At 42.7% G+C, this 20,536-nt stretch overlaps 1 protein-coding gene across 9 annotated transcripts in view; it reads right to left on the reverse strand.

Annotated features, from left to right (window-relative positions):
* Positions 1-331: 331 nt before the first annotated feature.
* Positions 332-20,536, reverse strand: part of LOC308301728 (uncharacterized protein) — a gene marked incomplete at its 5' end in the record, with an annotated part of 91,415 nt that continues 71,210 nt past the window's right edge. For 5 of the 9 annotated variants that reach the window (XM_080745806.1, XM_080745813.1, XM_080745812.1 and 2 more), the window contains 12 exons: positions 332-2,645; positions 4,511-4,601; positions 5,825-5,943; positions 6,339-6,495; positions 7,913-8,004; positions 8,621-10,133; positions 10,694-10,791; positions 11,168-11,409; positions 13,126-13,368; positions 14,512-14,779; positions 15,585-15,684; positions 18,091-18,249. In XM_080745806.1, the coding sequence (XP_080601932.1) occupies positions 2,101-2,645; positions 4,511-4,601; positions 5,825-5,943; positions 6,339-6,495; positions 7,913-8,004; positions 8,621-10,133; positions 10,694-10,791; positions 11,168-11,409; positions 13,126-13,368; positions 14,512-14,779; positions 15,585-15,684; positions 18,091-18,249 (3,627 nt within the window). In that variant the 3' untranslated portion in view covers positions 332-2,100. Of the gene's footprint in view, positions 2,646-4,510; positions 4,602-5,824; positions 5,944-6,338; positions 6,496-7,912; positions 8,005-8,620; positions 10,134-10,689; positions 10,792-11,167; positions 11,410-13,125; positions 13,369-14,511; positions 14,780-15,584; positions 15,685-18,090; positions 18,250-20,536 lie in introns of all 9 variants that reach the window. The other 4 variants (XM_080745807.1, XM_080745809.1, XM_080745810.1 and 1 more) reach the window with 4 other exon arrangements.

Raw genomic sequence — 20,536 nt, forward strand, 5'->3', positions numbered from 1 at the left:
TTTAACCTTGAAAATGACAAAGTACTACTTACTAGAAGAACATTGGAGGACTGAGATTTGAACATCTGCTACTGTTACTCTACCCTTCTTTAAAAAAAAAACGACCTGTCCCTATACGATCCCATGCAATAATGTTGAAATGTACGCAAACTCTTCTCGTCTGGAGAGGCCTTTAGAGTTCCTCATGTGTGAGGGTTAGACTCACTTGAGTAGATTGGAAGTTGCCAGTTGGACAATCTTTGACCATTTATGTTCTACCACCTAACAGATTGAGGATTTCTTTCTTCTTTTTTAGTAGCTCTTGAGTTATACATAGAAACAACCAAAAAGGTGCTGATATTTGTTCTTTACTGAACATTTTATGTACAAGAGAAATTATCAAAGGCAATACAAAAATAAAACAAAATGCATAAAACATACATAGTTCCTGTAATTGAGACAGAGAAAGGTACTTACAAATGGAACATTAACTTAATACATTGGCTTTCCTTAAATTATGAATTTGGTCCTGCACCAAACTACTATAATTGCAGTAGCTTGTCTTTTCAAATGCATTTTAATTGAGTAGTAGTTGTAACAGATGTCTTCCATTATCCACCTTTAGCAAATGATCATAGTATAATAAAAACATTTGAAAATAAAAAATCTTAAACCTGCACTGTAGTCTTTCAATTATTATTTCATTTTCTTTGCAGGACCACAGACACATATTCCATACATAGTTGTCCTACAAAAAGCCAACAAAGACACATATGTATACATAATGACGGTACTGTATATTGACTGTCTGAAATGTGTTCTGCATACTCAGCACTCTTTAACATGATTGATATCAATAGTTTAGTTTAGTCTCCACTGTCACTTGTTATGAGTTATAAAATAATTATTATATTTTTTTAAACTTGAATCTTTCTATCAAAAGACCACTGTACAAGGGCAACAGTTTCAGGTGCTGTGGACCAGGCGTTACCAAACCAACGGGACCCATACTTACAAAAATACATGATCAATTAATCACTATTTTATTTTTGTATTTCAAAAATAGTGTAGATACTAAATAGCGATAACTTATAAGCTCACAAACCATCGCACCGTTTAGCACTGTGAGCTTGTAGATCAGCCATTTTGAATATTTTCGACTATTTTAGTTTTTATTTGTGAAATATTTGTTATGATTCTTTTTGTTGTTGAAAAAATACAATACATTGAATGACAATAATAAAATTGTAGGAAAGGTAAAAACATATTTTTCTTTCTTTTCATATCCCCCATCCACGATGTCGGTGGCAATTGGAAAAGTGATCAACATTGTCCTTAAAGTGTTGTCCAGGTATCATGGCCTTAAGATAAGACTTACGTAGATGAAGTTCTGACGTCAAAGATGAATCAATATATCATCAGTTTAAGTTCAACAGTCTCCCTGTCATTCTAAACAAACTCGGTGTGAATAATACATACTCCGTACAAAAGAATGATTCCCATCCTTCTTTCTGGGAAATCTGTGCTAATCTCACACAATGTGAACTGTGCATTATAACCCGAAACACAAACACAATTTCAGGTGTGAGAATGTATTTGGCCATGGGTTCTCGTCCCAGAACCCAGTCAGAATCTCACTCAGTCACACAACAACATTCGGATAGTTTTGTTACGTATGTACACACACCCCCAAGTAGTCAATTTATGGTCCTGGCATGTCATTTCAGAAATGACATCGATCCGATTATGTAATCTTATCAAAGAAAGTAGGCCTACAATGTGATAAAAAAGAAACAACATTTAACTAGGTGTATGCTCCGTCATGTGACTAAGGGGTTAGGTAGGTACCAATCTGACGAATCCTGAAGATAGAAGAGAAGTAGAGAAGTGGATATAAAAACAGATATAGGCGCTAGGAGTGCAAATCAGTTTTGTTCGGGACTCTTTCAAGGTTTCTTAATTGTTACATGTATGGGTACATATGAGTCAAATCCTTTTGTTCTGCTTTCCTGCTCTTTCTTGACCACTTCAGCCCCTTAAATTTGACCCTCTCAGGCCTTTTGTTTAGCAAACGCGTGCCAGAGTTCAGTCTAAACGTTGGACATAACCTTTATGGAGAGATCACTGGACGATTTGAGGCATCTCACTCCAAGCTTTGGCCTTCTTCTTGGCTAGGGCCATCCAGGGAGGCTCATCTTGGGGTAAAGAGGGAGACGGTGAACCGGGGCTGAGCGGGCCCCTCGGGGACGGCTGGGTAGGGCTGGAGAGCCCAGGAGCTCTGGGTGGAATTGTACCAGATTGTGCCAGGGTGGATCTGTTTGAAAAAGGAGGGCAGGTAATTGTAGAACTCGACTGGCCTAGGGGTCTTGGGTGTGTGGAGGTTTGGGGCTGTGGTGTCTTGGTCGAAGGGGACGTTTTGGCGACGGACGGGGGGATAACGTAGGGAGAAACTCTTTGGGAAACCGGGACCGGAGTCGGGGCAGGGAGGGCTCTTTGGGAGGGGGTAGGTTGGGACAAGGGTTTGGGGGATGCTATGGGGGCTGCTATGGGGGCTGGGTGTGACTGGGGTTTTGCTGGCTGAGGTGGCACAGGCGTTGGAGGAGAGAATGCTCTCCTCCCTTCTTTTTCCACAGGTGTTGTGGGCTTGGTGGTCTCCAACGAACTCCCTGTGGGCAGATGGAGAATCACACACACACACACACACACACACACACACACACACACACACACACACACACACACACACAGTCAAGTAGATGTTCAAACACAGTGTAGAAAGTATAATATTACAAGCCAGAGCAGATGGAATTGCTGACATGACAAAAGCTCTCTCCTCAATGTGTAGCGATGATTGACTCAAGTCCATTTCTTTTGCACTTTTTGCTTAAATCAGCTACCATCACCCATGCATACTGATAGAACTGCATGTATAATGTTACCGGTTGCCGATAGAAATGATTATTTTGTCACATATGCTTGAATATTGGTGGCATTTATACAGTAGGACATTTAGATTATTCAAATTGAAAAATAAAATGTTAGACTAAAGACAGTCGTACTCCTTTTCAAACAGAGAACAACTGCTTTTCCATAGAATATAAGCTCAAAACACAAAAGAGTAAAGTTGACAGAGAAAACATTCAATGGAGAAAGGGAAGAGAGCTCTGCATTGATTGCACAATGAGGAGTTCAGTGCAACAGCGCCCCCCGGCTGTCTGATTCATGATTGTCTGTGCCTGTCATTCACTCTCAAGCATTCTTTATCTGTAGATTCTCTATTTGGACATTATAGTGTATAGGCTGGGGACTTCCCATAAGTCTGAAGGTTCATTAGTCCGAATTTAGTTAGGGTACTGAGGTTAGGGTTAGGCAGAGTCTTCAAATCAGAGAGTTCTGCCACTGCGGGGTCAGAAACAGCGCTGGTCATGTGGTTCATTGTCACTTTACACCTCATAGACTTCAATGCATTCTGTAAACTTCCGGTTCGCCGTTTGTCACTATACGCCAATAGATGTGTGCGTAGAAGACCTGGCCCCATGAAGTGAACGGGAGTGACACGACTCTCCGTAGGTAGAAGGCTCTGGGGTTAGGGTTAGGGTTATGGTTAGGCATAATATTCGACTATCATATGTCGAATTATAGTATTCGACAAATTCGGACTAATGAACCTTCGGACCAATGCCATGGCACCGTATAGGCTACCTGCATACAGTATATGAGAGACTGTTTACAACAGATATTGTAACCTGTTGCCTGCCACTGAACTATAATAGTACAGGAGACCAAATTGTCACGTGACACATTATGGTTCTTCATTTTTGTATTATTTACCATTTTATTGTTTTGCTAATTTTTGTTAACCCATTGGGGCCTGACCTAAGTTTTCTGAAAAACAATATTATTCAAAAATTAGCCTACAAAAACAATTATGTTGCTACATACAGTACTGTACATGTACTGTAATACACTATGTGTTCCTGGCCTGAAAGAAGGATGTTATTTAAATGACCTCATGTTCATGAAAAAAATAAATGATTTCCCTGTGTGCGTGTAGGAGGGAGTAGTCTATGTTTACGGTATGTGGTGTACTCTATATCAGTGATTCCCAAACCTTTTAGCCAAAGACCCAATTGAGAAAATAGACATTTGCCTGTGACCCAAACTAGTGAAAATAGCACTAAATAAACAGAATATCCAATTTAAATAAACTAAATAGCTGTGTTGTTGTGAGCTAGTAGATTTTCACTACTTTTGTTTTCTAATTCAAGGAATTTCTTAGATTTCTATTTCACTGACTCATGAAACTACTTAGAAAAATCATTGCATTTTTTATTTAAATGCTTTTTTGATAAAGTTTTTTGAAAATGTTTTGAAATAACAATAATTAAAAACAAAATGTAGGAAACAAAACATAAAATAAATAAATAATGGGCCCACAAAAAAGGGTCTGCGACCAACACATGGGTCCCGACCCAGTGTTTGGGAAACAGTCCTCTATACTGTAGTGTACTGTATGTGTTCACATCCTAACCTTTGCTAGAGAGCTCTGGCGTCTTGAGGTGGTCCCTGCAGGCAGCTGAGCCCACGTACAGCGGCAAGGAGGACTTCCTCTCTGGCTCCTCCTAGTGGCAACACACACATAAATCAGCCATGAACAGGGGCGTCACAAGGGGGGGGAAAGTGGGAATGAGTTACTAGGGCCCAAGGTGGAGGGGCCTGGAATTATTTCACACTTTAGCTATTGAAAAATAGCAGATATACAAGCTCACAGCGCGGCACCGAGTGCCGCGCTGCGAGCTTGTAGATCTGCTATTTTTGAAAAGTCGAGAAAATGTGTGCAAATCTTTGAATATGTGTATTTATTTATTTTTGCAACTAAAATTTTGCTTCTGGGGGGTCCCTGGAACTAATTATTTTCCGTGGCCAAATACAAATAATTTTGGGGGTCCTTCACATGAAAATGTTTGAGCACCACTGACATAGAAACAGGTTTTTCAAAAAAACCTTGGAAGGATTTGAAATATTCAAAGACTTGCACAAAATGTTCAAGATTTTTCAAAAATAGTAGATCTACAAGCTTGTGAGCTTGAATATCTACTATTTTTCAATAGTTAATGCACGTAATAATGCGTTCCCAGTCTAAATGGGTTAAACCCCCTCCCCCTATGAAGAACATTCATGGGGGACCCACAGTGAATCCTTGTACCTACCCAGGGCCCAGAATTTGGTGTGACGCCCCTGCCGGGAGTGGTCCTCGGCTCCGGAGACAGTGCTAGTGTTCATAACATTACCTCCCATGATTCCCATCATGCTCATGGTCAGTATTTACATTTTCTACTTTTCTCCCCTTTCAATCTTTAATGCAGTGGCTCCCAAACCTTTTTGGCTCGTGACCCAAAAGAGAGATTAGACGTTTGCTCCAGGAACCAAACTAGTGAAAACAGCAGATCTACAAGCTCACAACACCTTGCTTTGCGTTGCGTTGCAAGCTTGTAGATTGGCTATTTTCACTACTTCCTAAACATTTGTTTTCTAATTTATGGAATTTCTTACATTTATTTGTATTTATTTTATTATTCATGAAATTACTTAGAAAATGGCATTCTCTTCTTTTATCTTGATTATTATTATTATTATTTTTTTCATGTTTGAAATTATACTTATTAAAAACAAAATTTAGGGGGGAGAAAAACCAAGGGACCCATAAAAATGTGTCCGCGAGTCCCGCGACCCACACATGCGTACCAACCCAGTGTTTGGGAAACAGTGTTTTAATGTACCAGGCCTATATCAGTACTTTGTGTGCATTAATACGCTTATGCTTCTGATTGTGAACGGGCCAGACCTTCCTGAGGGTGGTCTCGTCCAGGGAGCCGTCTTTGTAGATCCTCTGTTTCTGTCTGGCCACAGAGATCCAGCTGGGTGGATCTGAACCGCTGGGAACACCACGAGCCGATGTCCCGTCTAAAACAACACAGCAAAGATGTCCAGGTCAAGATTTGAACTTTACACTGACATGAACACTCTGTAAACCTGACAGGAATTACATTAAAAAGAAAGTTGGACTGTTTATGTTCTACCGGATAGATTCAGGAATGTGCGTGTCTTAAATCACAAAGAGATAGAACAGAAATGTGTTCACATTTGTTCTTTACTGAACATTTTATGTACAAATCAAGTGATCTTATCAATAAAAAGTTACAAAACCGAGGTCGATTCTACAATAATCAGCTGTCGTCACACACATTTTTTAGAGATAGTGAGTGAGTGAGTGAGTGATTGCGTGAGTGAGTGAGTGAGTGAGTGAGTGAGTGAGTGAGTGAGTGAGTGAGTGAGTGAGTGAGTGCGCACGTGCATACCTGCTGGGGTACTCTTGGGTTTCTCTCCCTGTACATCAGGCTTCCGCGGTAGGGCAGGCTTGATGGCGACTGGCTGACTCAGTGAAGGCTTGGCACTGACTGGATGTGGCGGAGCAGCCTTATTCATAGCCGGTTGGGCGGGAGGCTCAACTGCAGGCTGAAGGTGAGAGTAAAATCTAGTAAAGAAAACTAGAAAGGGGCAATTCTGGGAAATTGCAAGTGTGGAATCCACTGGGAACTGAATTCCATCTTATCATTTATCCATTATATAATTAGAGAGAGAGGTCAGTCAGTCAGTCAGTCAGTCAGTAGGTCAGTCACAATGCATTTCCACCTTTATCTCTTCAGTAACTGATCCCAATTTTCACATGGCATTGGCCATTAGCATTATACAGACGCTGACGGAGCCCGATTTTCATTTTTCCCAAATTCAAGCTATTCATTAGCGTTTCTTCACCACTTCTGTACAGCACAGCCTGTTCAGCTCAGCCTGTTGTCAGGGTTACGGTCTGTTCCTCCAGGCCATGGGATCCCATAGCCCCACACACACCTCTCTCACAGTTAGGAATGTTGCAGTGAAGAGACACACATTCTCTCTCTCTCTCTCTCTCTCTCTCTCTCTCTCTCTCTCTCTCTCTCTCTCTCTCTCTCTCTCTCTCTCTCTCTCTCTCTCTCTCTCTCTCTCTCTCTCTCGCATGGGTCATGCATGCACCGGGTCATCTTCCAACGGGTATGGAAATCATAAATACACTCCTCCATGGGCTGCTCCTTACATTATGATGCTCCCACATATTCTCACGCACGCACCAGTTACAGTAACTTTCCCCACAACCCACACATATTTTGGAGCACATATCTTTGTACGGGTAAGGTCTAGTATTATAGATTGTGATGTCAAGTGAAGCATGACAACAGTGACATGACAGCGTCTGAAGCATTCACTTTTCTGTTGTGCAGCCTTACAACCCGGATAACATTACTCAAATAGTTGGATTTCATCACTGTCAACCTCCATTTTTGAGGTTTTAGATTTTTTGGCATAAATCAGGGTGATTTAACACCCTTTACACCTGAGTGTTGGTTAAAATAATATTGAACCAATGGAAAGTAGTAAAACGTGCTTGAGACAAAACCTCCTAACTCCACACTTTTTGCCAAACCAGCTATCTCCACCCGATTGGCCCTCTCTTTTTTTCATAAATATGTGCTATTGAACACCATTTACGTCTGTATGTTGGTTAAAATAATATTGAACCAATGAAAAGTAGTAAAAAGCCCTTTGGTCAAAACCTCCTAACTCCACTCGAGCTCATTTTCCCGGAAATGAACATTTTGGAGTTAGGAGGTTTCGGCCCAACAGCAGAGATTTGCTTTAATGGGGAAACTATAGGAAGGTTTCTTATTTGCTAGGGGAGAATAGTTTAGTGTATTAAGTAGTGTAGTGTTAAGAGAACCCAAAAAAATCCATGCATCACCAAAACAAATGGTTGTTCATTTTATATTCGTTAAAAATATTTTTTCATTTGATTCATCAGCTGTCCTGACTGAAGTATTATGATGATCAACATTATTACCTCTGTGTTCTCTTCCTCTGAGCTGAAGCGGTGCAAGACGACCGTCCTCCTCAGCCGAACTCCAAATGGGCTCTCCCCCTGAACTGGACTTTCTTTAGGATAGAGCATGTGGAAAAGGTAACACAAGAGCAGTTAAAAAAAGAAAGAAAAAATGACATTGTCATTACACAACACATAGAGAGGCACACTAACAAACAAATAAGTTCCTTTGTCCTTGTTTTTCGAACAAACTACACGGAGGGCACGGATCTGATTTAATTTAGGCTCCAAAAGAGTCGTCTCGCACATCCAGCGGTTCAGACCTCTTGGCCCCGAAGTGAACTAAGATCAAAGAATAAAAATAGAACCGTACACAATAGCTCCCTTTATTAAATCATTTCAGAGAGTGACTTTAAAAGATGTTTGTGTGTGTGTGTGTGTGTGTGTGTGTGTGTGTGTGTGTGTGTGTGTGTGTGTGTGTGTGTGTGTGTGTGTGTGTGTGTGCGTGCGCGTGTCTGAAGAATAGCATGGCCCGAAAACATCACTCTCTGTAAAGAGTGTATAGTTTGGCAAAGGGATCTATACAGCGTGCACACTGTGTGGTCCTACTTTTATTCTTTGATCTGACTGCAATTTAGCCCCGTTGTTGACACAGAAACACAAGAAACACAGAAATACACAAACTAACAAACGAAACACCAGTTGAGTAAACAACCAAATCTTTTTTACCTTCTGTGGCTGCAACAGCGGAGGTCTGAGGTTTAGCAGGGGCGGCTGTCACATTGCTCTGGGTTTTAACAGGGATAGCTGTCACGTTCCTCATCCTACTAGTAGGGCTCAACACAACCTCCACCTTAGTGGAGCTCACCGGCTCTGCTTTAGCTAGAGGGTTGGATTGAGGTGAGGGGGAGGAGCCAGCGGAAGGACAGGGCGTAAGGGAGGATGGAGACGGAGGAACAACAGGCTCGTCGGGGCTCCCTCCTCCTGTAGATAGTGATCTCTGCCAGGCGGGGGCGATAGTGAATCGAACTTTGCTCTGGTCTGACCCAATGGATGGCTGTTTGTACATTTTGTCTGCGGTAGTCGGAGGACTGGAGGGCTGTGGGGCTTCTTCTGTGGTTTCTGCCTCGGTGGGAGACTGTTTTTCTGCTTCTTTGTCGCAGGGACCTGCTGCGTCCTCCTCCTCCACGCTGGCGCCACTTGAGGACTGTTTTACCGTGTCTTGCTCTGTCGCCGCGTCGTTGATTTCCCCTAAGGCAGCTGCCCCAGTCGACTGCTGGGCTGGAGTCACTGCTTGCTGGGAGCTGGGAGAGACGGAATCAGTGTCGACAAAGGCAGCAATACTGGTGTCACTACCGGGTGTGCTGGGAGCACAGGTCTCGCTCTCCTCCTGTGGTTCAGCCTCAGTGGAATAGCCATGTGATTCTGGAAAAGAGCCAGAGGGAGGTTGGGAGGAAACAGCGGCTTGCTCTGTGGCTGCTGGCTCCACAGCAAGTCGCTCTGGCTCACTTCGGTCTTCTTCCGGGGCGTTCACATCCGGACGCGACACTCCCGCGCTCGCTCGGTCCGCGTCCTGTGGGCCCGCTTCCACACCCGCCTGGTGGTCACCGTCGGTGGACTCCACATCCGGTCGGTTCGTGTCCACGTCTGGTTTCCGCTCCATCTCTCTCTCCACCTCCACGCCTTCATAGTCTCCCTCCTGTTGATCCGCTCTCTCATCCGCTTGGTACTCTGGTTCGGTGGGAGATAAGGGCTGGTCACACGGCTCCGGGTGGATCGGGGTTTGGTCCATGTGCTCAGTTGCTGCTGCCGCGTCCTCTTCCTGCACGCAATCATCATCATCCAGCGATTCGTCCGCCACCGGTGCCGCCGTCGGAGTTCCGACCGTTGTTTGATCAGGAACCATCATCTGCTCTTCCCTCTCCTCTTCTTCCTCACCCTCATCGTCCTCAACTCCCACGTCCTCCTCCATGCTTTCTTTCCCATCCCTCTCCTCCCAAGCTGCCACCTCCGCTGCCTCCTCCTCCTCCTGCCGCTGATGCTCCTCCTCCTCCTCTTCTTCCTCCTTCCTCTCCCCCTCCTCCTCCTCTGGTTCTTTTTCTGGATCCGTCACTTCCTTCTCTCCGTCGCTCTCGGCTCTGCTACTTCCCATCGTAAGTGGCTCGTCCTCTTCCTCTCCGGTGTCATCATGTCCAGGTGTGACTTCCTGGGCCTCCTGTTTCTCCTCGTCATCCTCTTCTTCCTAAAAAGAGACAATGAAAAGGAACAGAGACACAAGAAGCGGGAGATTAAACAAGAGGCGAGAAGAGATCAATACGAAAGTTGAGGAGGAGATTTGACTGTCTACATCAGGGGTCTTCAACGTTTTCAGGCCAAGGACCCCTTAGTTGAGAGAGAGATGAAGCAGGGACCCCCACAACCTGTTCATAGATTCCATATAGTTTCATCCTTTGACAGCACAATCATTGTGTATTTTGGATTCATGTCCATTTGTGTTTTCAGATATTTAACCACTTGAACCGTCAATACTTAATAAACTTGACCTTTCACTCTGTACTTAGTCTGCTCTTTTTCCCCTCTACACCAAACCTCTTTGCCGAAAATAACCGATATACAAGCTCACAATGCCTTGCAGCGCTATTTTTGGCTAAAGTTGTCTGGCTAAGTAACTCTGGGGACCCCCTGTTGAAGACCCCTGGTCTACATAAACAAAGCAAAATCATGAAATATGACAAATATACAATATAACGCTGTTAACTAACCAGTAACCATAAAATACAGATGATTCTTATCAGTACTTACATCTTGTCCCTGCCTGAACTGTCCCACCAAGGCCTTCTCCTCTTCTTCTTCTTCTCTGGTACCATCCTCTTCTTCCTCCTCTTCCCCAACAGCTAGAGCTGTCACGATTATGACATTTTACATGACGATTAATTGTGACTCAAATAATTGCGATTAACAATTTAATTGTGTTTTGCTCGTTGACAATTACATTTCTGTTTGGCTTTTAGGCTTTGAAGTTGCACATGGCCGGTATGACACATAACCTAAATATACAAAGACACTACTGACATATTTGACAACTTTATACTTAAAAAAAATAACATTGATAGTGGAAATAGCCGATCTGCTGTTTCCACTACTTTTTGAAAGTGTTTGAAACTATACGAACATTTCTCAACATGGAAACGATTATGACGATTATGCAAAATAATTGCGATTACTTCAAATAATTTCGATTAGACGATTATTATGTAATAATTGTGACAGGCCTACCGACAGCTGGACAGGAAGGCGTCGTCGTCTCATCCAGAACCAGACCTTCCTCTTCCTGGGTGGGTGAGGGGCTCAAAGCCTCCTCCTCCTCTCTGTCCACCTGGTTCTCCTCCATCCCTTCATCGTCCATCTCCACCTCTCCGCCCTGCACTGCCTCCAGCGCCTCCAGCGCATCCTCCGACCCCTCCTCCTCCTCCTCCTCCTCACTCTCCTGTCTCTCTTCATCAGGAGTCAGCAGCAACCTTTTTGAAATGAAGTGCCATGTTTTTTATTTTCTAGAGCAGTGTTTCTCAAGAATACCAGTAGAGTCGCCGGAATGAAACTCGCCAGGAAACGGGGGGTGCGTTCGGAAATGCACACCGGGTGGGGCAGCGGTGCGCTTTTTCAGTCTGAACTCTGAAGGTAAACTTTCTGAAAAGCAGCAGTTGCTAACCTAACGTTGCTATTGATGTTTATAAACTAGGGTAAATTATGGTGATAGTCTTAATCTCACAGTATCACAAATGTTAATGCTAGAAACAAACATACAGTAGGACAAACAATCACAGTATGCCTTCTTCAGTAGGCTATCAACATGAATTAATACTCTGATACGCTATTATAATTTACCCTAGTTTATAAACATCAATAGCAATCTTACGTTAGCAACTGCTGCATTTCAGAAAGTTTACCTTCAGAGTTCAGACTGAAAAAGCGCCCCACCCGGTGCGCATTTCCGAACGCACCCCCTGCTTCCCGGCGAGCTTCATTCCGGCGACTCTACCGGTTACCTTTCTCAACCACTGTGCCTGGGGACCTTTGGCGTGCCCCTGAGAAGGGTCAAGTGTGCCCCTTGAAACTGCTTGAAAGCCAGTATTGTATTTATCATTTTAAAAATGATTTAAACTAGTGAAAACAGCCGATCTACAAGCACACAACGCCTCGTACCGCGAGGCGTTGTGTGCTTGTAGATCTGCTGTTTTCACTACTGTTGTGCGACAGCCTTGTATGATGAAGCAGGGCTTTACTTTGCGAAGAAACGTACAGATTTGAAACTTGGAGATATATAACACCCCGTATTATGTCTGTGTGCCCATGGATTCTTGGGACATGAAAAGTGTGCCCATGCAGAAAAAAGGTTGAGAAACACTGTTCTAGAGTGTCAGTGTGCCATGTCAACATACATTTTAATGACAAAATGTTGAGATATTTTGATTGGCAGGACATTGTTATAACGATCATTAGACCCAGAGCAATAATCCACTCCCTCCCCATGCAGAGTTCAGATTTTTAATGAATGTAGAATGATGTGCAAGATGTAATTCGCTATAAATTAGCTAAATTCATTTAATTGACCACGTTTAAAAAAAGATTTGTTTTTAAAATAAAAATCTTCTCTCTCAGACTGCCAGTGTGCCCTATAGTCCATGGGCCATACGAGATGTCGGTATCCGAAAGGTGGCAAAGGTTACCATGCATTTTTGAAAAGCTCTATATCTTCTGTACATTATATTTTGGTATGATAACCCTTTCTGAGACAGCTTAATTGGTGTTATCAGCCGCTAGAGTTGGTGTCCTATTACAAGACTATGGTTTAGTGATGAAAAGTGATGAGTCATCACTTTTCACACTTTTGTGGGGGCCGTTTTAGCCAAAGGAATGTTTTTAGTGCAAGACAAATGCTTGCATGGATTCAGAATCATGAAAACCCCCTAGTTTGACCCCTCATATGTTACTTAAAGCAGATACTTTTTTTTCCTGTATAGTAAAGTTAATGGGACACTAACTTTAGCAGCTGATAACACCAATTTAGCTGTGTCTCAGAAAGGGTTATCATACCAAAATATAATCTACAGATATAGAGCTTTTCAAAAATGCATGGTATTGGTAACCTTTGCCACCTTTCGGATAGCGACATCTCGTATGGCCCATGGACTGCTGTTGTGCCAATGTTGGCACCCGTGCCTAAGGTTGCCTACCCTTGGTCTTCGTCCACGCGCAGGACGATGCTGTCGACCTCCCGGCCTCCCAGCGAGCAGGAGGTGAGCGGGGTCTTCAGGGAGCTCAGCACCTCCTGTAGGAAGGAGCTCTCCTCCTCCTCCCCGCTCTCCATCCCTCCGATATTACCCAGGACCCCGTCGTCGTCGTCGTCTTCTCCCTCGGCTAACCCTAGTGGGAAGTCCCCCCTCTCGCGGCTGGTGTCCGGCTCTGGGGTGAGCCTACTGGGTACAGAGAACAAATAATTGTCAGACTGCTGGGAGTAGGGTTGCAGGAAAAAAATCGATTCGAACTCGAATCGCGTTTCTAACATGGTAAGATTCAGAATCAATTCCCATTTTCCAAAAAATTATTAGATATTATGTTGTGTTTGTACACGTTAAAAATTATTAGATATGTTGTGTTTGTACAAGTTAAAAAAATGTGTGCAAGCATGAATAAATCAGACATGTTGTCTTGGATTTACCTTTGTGTGTTTACATTATTGCAATAAGTTGATAAAACCTTTACAATTATAAAAGCTACGTAAATGTACTCTGCTTTCATGCCAGCAGACTGGAGTAGATCCTGATATCCTATGAATTGAATAGAGAATCGTTTTGAATTGAGAATCGTTTTGAATCGAGAACCGTTTTTAAATCGGAAAATAATCGTTTCTGAATCGAATCGTTTGGATTTGAAAGAATCTGGGGAAAAAAATCAAATCGTGACCCCAAGAATCGATTCTGAATCGATTTGTGGGATACCCAAAGATTCACAGCCCTAGCTGGAAGTGGAGAATGGCATGCCAGGTCAAATGAATACCGGTATATCGCACACAAACTGTGTTTGTGTGCTCTGTTCCACTACACATGTTGGAACTCGTGTGTCTCAAGGGTTCAACTCCCACCTCATCATGTATGTATTAAATGGACTGACTGAAATATATAAATAAGGATGCTTGCTTTGAGAACTTTCACTGTTGTTCACATCTCTATCCTAGTGATAGAGATGTGAACAACAGTGAAAGACGCCTCAGGGTGACAAGCGAACCTCGTTCACGCCATGTCTGGAGATATGCTGTGAGACCCCAAACATGCGTAATACTCAGTTATTCGTCTATCACATCTGACATCACAGATACAATCCCTTTTATGCCCATACATGGAGATCCCTGATGTAAGTCATTTCTTTGTATATTTAGGTTATGTGTCATATCTGCCATGTGCAATTGCAAAGCCTACAAGCCAAACAGGAATGTAATTGTCAATGACAAAAACACAATTAAATCGTTAATCGCAATTATTTTAGTGACAATTGATCGTCATGTAAAATGTCATAATCGTGACAGCCCTAAACACAAAGGTGATCTTCCAGAGCCGAATCACCTTGAGGCCCTGGTGGAGGCTGAGGCTGGGAGCCGGCCGTCCGGAGCCTCCTCCTCCTCGGGGAGACGTTGCTCGCTGGCAGAGGAAGCGTCCGGGGCGTGAGAAACATCCGGCCCTGCTCCTCCCGCCTCGTCCTCCTCGTCCTCCTCTCCCTCTGCGTCTCTCAGCGGGGATCGTGCGGAATGCTGTGGCCGTTCCCTCTCCTCTTCTTCACTTTCCTCGTCCCTCTCCTCCCCCTCTGTCCTTCTCAGCTGCTCGCCGCTCAAATCTGCCAGACAAGACAGGAGGCACTGTGTCAGAGGTCAACATACAGTAAGAATAGGGCAGGGTTCATATTTGAAATTTGAGAGGAAATACTGCTAAAACCTTTTATTATTGCATCTCTATTGCATCCCTTCGAGCCAATTCGATACGTATCTAGATACATGGGCTACGATGCGATTCAGAGATGATGGTATAGAATTGAATTGAACAGGCGTATACAAAACAAACCAAGATAGAAGAGTATAGAACAGAACAGGCTCTATCATTCCATAGGAAGACATGTTTCTAACAACTGGATTTCTAGCCATTTTTGTGGCTACAAATAGCTGCACAATTATGGTAGGTTACTTTATTGTTTTGTATGATTAAGCCAAAAGTAAATACAGTATCATGACCTGGAACAACCCCGCAGGTCATGGCCATCTGCTCGGACACACATGTTCTAATGGAGACAAGGTACTTTCTGTCATGAAGACATGCCTTGAACAAACCAAGTATCCTTACTTGGTTCATTCCAGAGTCCCACCCAGTTGTCTGATCTTTGTAATAGAATTAGGTAGCAAGTTAGATGTGTGAATATGTTACTGTTCTTGCTTTGTGCCATTTTCACTCACTTTTCTAGGTCCTTAGCAATGTCATCAATTACAATAAAAAATGTAGAATTAAAGGTATATTCAGTAGATCATTCAGCTGGGACAGTTCCAGATTTGACAGTTTCCATAAAGTGTTATGGTATTCTCATGATGAGTATTTTCTTTTTCTCTCAGATAAATCTGAGAATACAAAAATGATTTGATTGAAACACTGACCTCCCCTCTCCTGCTCCTCTCTCTCTTCAACTGACTCGGCTATGGAAGTGCTCAGTGTCTCATCCATCAATGAGTCTCCCTCAATTCTCAGCTCCACCCTCTGCACGGAGAAAAGACGTTAGACATTATGATGACATTAGTAGTAAATTACTGGTAGTACTACTAGTAACCATTGCATATTTGACATACAGGGCCTACTGTACAAGTATTTCAATTCTAAAAACAGTGCACGACACAACTGTAGTCAATAGCTGTGTTTCCATAAAGCCTCTTAATGCGCATAAAGAGTTCTGCGAATAAATCTTTTTATGCAAACACTTCAAAATTCGAATGAACTTTCATTATCCGCAAAAACTTTTATCCGCTTGGAGGAGGTGGATTTTGAGGCTTTATCAAATAAACTAAATGTGCATTTGTGAATGGAAACGGGTCAATAAATGTGAATAAATTATGACGTTCTGGTCCATATCGTCCTCCTATAACACTTTCCCCCGCCGCTTAATTAACATCCATTGTATAGCGTTAGCCCACAAAACAAACCGGTTGTTACACACGGAGTGACCCTTCGGCTTCGTCATCACACCATGTTGCGTGCCAAAAGAAAAGTGGCCGATCTACAAGCTCACAGCAGCTCGCATCTGCGACGCTGCAGGATGAGTGTGTAGCAAGTCTCAGCAGTGCTCATGTCTCGGATTTGGTCTGAAAAAATCTGCCCCATCCCAGCTCTGTGCAAGCCCGCGGGAAGTATTTACAGCAGGTCGGTCAGACGGACCCAGGCAGGATCTCCCAAGAATCGCATTTCATCAGTTTAATGGAAACAGGCTAAATTCGCTTTGTCTTAATGTGCATTTCTGATAATTCGCTTCCCTAATTCGAATACGTTTATGGAAACATGACTAATGACTATGTGCTGTATTTACTTTACACACTGTACATGTTAGAGATGTCTCAAAGTGAGCCAGAAAGTGGGCAAGCAGTAGGTTGCAGCCACAAGTTGCGAATGATTTTCAATAACCAGTATAGTGATTATGTGGGTCAATATGTCCTCTGTTGAGCTGAAGCCGGGAAAATGCAGGCTTTTATTTCACACTACATCAGTGCTACTGCTAATTAATTCCCCCTGTGTATTTGAGGGTTTTGCATTAGTCTCCCTTCGCCAGGCAATCAGAGATCTCTCCCTACTGATTCATCTGGAGAGAATGCAATGAATGGGCTAACACTAGGTGGAAACAAGGAAGAAAAAACTGTATTGCAGAATCAATGCAAAGACTATAGGGTGGTTTTTGTTAGTGCTGATTTTCTCTGCCGTCCAAGGCCATTCAATGAACTTAGATTTCCCCAGACGTATCAGCAGTCAGAGATCTCTGATTGGCTGGCTATGCGAGACTACTGTACGTTGCAGTTATAATTAACTGCAACAAAAATAATGTTTCGAAAATATTTCATAAAAAAGATTAAAGGAGGACTTTGCCACTTTTCAACCCATCTTCATATAATAGGTCCCCACTAATGTTCATAATAAAATAGCACCATTTTTTTCTACTCAGTCCAAGTCTCTTAGGAGAGCTGTGGGAAGTTCAGAAATCCATAGTCTTGTGACATCATCATTTCCCCCCCAAAAAAAGGAATCAATATTTTTGAAAAATAAATATTTAGATTTTTATTATCGTGAGAACAACAGCTTCCACTTTAACATTGCAACTTTCCAGGAACAGAAAGCCTGCAATTTCTATTAGCTTGGATTCCCAATCGATGATGTCACAAGACGATGGATTTCTGACCCACGCACTAGTGAGGACCAATTATATGAAGATAGGTTGAAAAGTGGTAAAGTCCTCCTTTAAGCTTCATATATGTGTTTCTATTAAAAAATGACCTAAAAAAAGCGTAACATAATGATGAAATAATCATTTTGGCCATTGTCAGACCGACTTTGTTTACATCCCTTATCAATCCATATAAAAGAATAGGAGAGGGATGTAAACAAGTCAGTCTGACAACGGCCAAAATGATTATTTTATCATTATTTTACGCTTTTTGTGGTCATGAATATAAACACATATATCGTTGTTGTCGGGTGGAAAACTTGTATGTCCAAAACTGTCCGTTTTGTATTTATCATTTTAAAATGTATTTAAACTAGTGAAAACAGACGATCTACAAGCACACAGCGCCTCGCGAGGCGTTGGTGTGCTTGTAGATCTGCTGTTTTCACTACTTTTGTGCGACAGCCTTGCATGATGAAGCAGGGATTTACTTTGCGAAAAAAATGTACAAATTTGAAACTTGGAGATACGAGGTTTCTGCCCGACAGTGACAATATGAAGCTTAATCTTTTTTATAAAATATTTTCGAAACGTTATTTTTATTTTAGTGTTTGTTTTTCAAGAAAAAGTTGACTATAGCTCCTCTAAATCAGGGGGTATCCTGTTTGGTTGGAATGCAAACCATAGTGCTACCATACATGACAGAACATCATTCCGTCTTCTCTGTGTTTGCCTCTTACACTAGCGGGTTTCCTCTTGGCATGGGCTTTGTGCCGCAGGCCCAGCTTGTGTTTGGCCGCGGAGTTATCCAGGCAGACATTGGGGCTGGCCGGTTGGCTGAAGTCGCCCGGAACCACCACCAGGGGGCTCACCGCTCTACTGGAAGCGGTGCAGGACAACTGTGGAGGAAACAGAGGGAGAGGTTCCGATATGTATCACAATTAAATCATCCTTTAAAAACATCACATCACAATGAAAGAACTTAACACCAATGGCAACACAATCTGAAGCTGATTATAGACAAAATATATCGTCGTTGTCGGTTGGAAACCTTGAATGTCCAAAACCATTCGTTTTTTACACAACACCTCGCGCCGCGAGGCGTTGTGTGCTTGTAGATTGGCTGTTTTCACTACTTTTGTGCAACGGCCTTGTCGGATGAAGCAGGGCTTTGCTTTGTGAAAAGAATTACAAATTAGAACCTCGAGATACGAGGTTTCTGCCCGAAAGTGACAATATACTACATTGAGTTCCTTGACACAGCATGTGAGACGGACAAAGATTTTGCACATTTAAAGTTGGATTTACCCAATGAAAAGGATTAAAGGGATAGGCCTATTTCACTTTCAAAAAAGCTTTTGGTCATTTTATCGTCTAATCAGGTTTTTATGAACACCCTGAACAGCTTTTAATTTGCTTGATTCAATATTTAGATATTTGATGTAAATGTTATCAGGCCTTCCTCCTGCAGGAGTGTTTTTTCTATGTATTTTTAATAATCTTTAATTGTATTAATTACTTTTCCTTTTTCCAAAGAATTATTAAAAATAAATGAAAAAGGTTATCAAAAAAGCACAGCCTGCTCACATATCATGAGTCACCAGAAAAAATAATGGGTGTTTTTGATGAATCTATTGTGGTTAAAATTGAGTTTTAAGTTACAATGGGTGTGTATGGGGAGAGGCCCTGGGCCTGGAGGGCCTGATAACATTTACATCAAATATCAACATTTTTAATCAAGCAAATTAAAATCTGTCCAGGGTGTTCATAAAAGCCTGATTAGACAATAAAATGACCAAAAGTTTATTTGAAATTGAAATATCCCTTTAACAAGAGCTTGTGACAAAACATACAACATTGCATCCTTTGGAGCAGTGCTACTCAACCCGCGGCCCGCGGGCCGCATGCGGCCCTTTCCGCATGTCTGTGCGGCCCGTCATGATCATGCCAAAAAAAATATGATTTTTCTAAGCCTGTCAAAGTTAACGCAAAACGCGGTGATGTTTGACCCTCGGTGCACTCCGTAGTTAGGGATAAGAGTCAGGAAGCGAATGCAGTAGCAGTGCAGAGATGCAGGCGACTACACTAGAGCTACAGTACAACGAGACAGACAAATATGCGGAGATTTTGCAGCAGACAACCACAGTCGGGCTCACTGGAGCGGAGACGCATGACGGTCGTGCGATATGAACGGCCGCGAATCCCGCGATCGTCATGTTTCAGTCTAATGAAGACCTAGCCCTTGTCTCCGCTGCTTGTCTCTCCCTCCGCGACTCCGCCAGTCAGCTCCGACTATAACTCTATGGCACCGACAGTGCAAGCATTCCAACAGATCGCGCTGCAGCCAAGGAACTATGCTTATTAACACAAATCTCCTCCAACGAGCTGTTGTGTTTTACAAAGCTCAAAGCATCAAACTGTTTTACAAGTACAGTGCATCTGAGGGGGAGTTGAACTGTACTTGAGTTATTTTTCCATACAATAACTCTCTTCACCAAAAATAGCCGATCTACAAGCTCACAATGCATCTTGTGGTGAGCTTGTAGATCGGCTATGTCCCCCAAGAATAGGGATGCTGGGGTTTGAGTGATTGAATAATAAGTATAAACGTTTATTTATTTTAAATCTGTCCTATTAATGAAAAGGAGTGTTAGTGGCATGAGAAAACATACCTTTACATTGCCAAAGTTCACTAGCTTTGCATACCCAGACACAGGGGAGGTTACAAAAAGGTTGAACCAGAACTGTTCATTTTCACTTCACATTTTGTGAATAAAGCCTAATTTGATAAAAAATTCAAATGTCATCAATTTCATCATTCCATCCATGACAATCTTTTGGTTCAATGAGGTTTGGCCTGGCTTATGGAAATGTGGCTGTTTTCTGTGCGTTTCCTTAATTATTAGACTGTGTACTGTACAAAATCAATGTAAACGTCCAAAATAGGACCGTCATTTTTAGCTTGCGGCCCTTTGGACTTTTGGTATTTTGCTGAGTGGCCCCTGAGCCATCTCAAGTTGAGTAGCCCTGCTTTGGAGCATACATGGGCAACTGGCGGCCCGGGGGCCACATGCGGCCCCCACCTTCACGTAATGCGGCCCCCAGGTTAATACCGGAATACTGATATTCTTATTGATTTCAGCTGTTACAATTCCAAACATGACCTGCTTTAATTCCTTCAGTCTA

The sequence above is a fragment of the Nannobrachium achirus genome (genome assembly GCF_963921795.1).
Source record: "Nannobrachium achirus genome assembly, chromosome: 17".
Taxonomy (NCBI): domain Eukaryota; kingdom Metazoa; phylum Chordata; class Actinopteri; order Myctophiformes; family Myctophidae; genus Nannobrachium; species Nannobrachium achirus.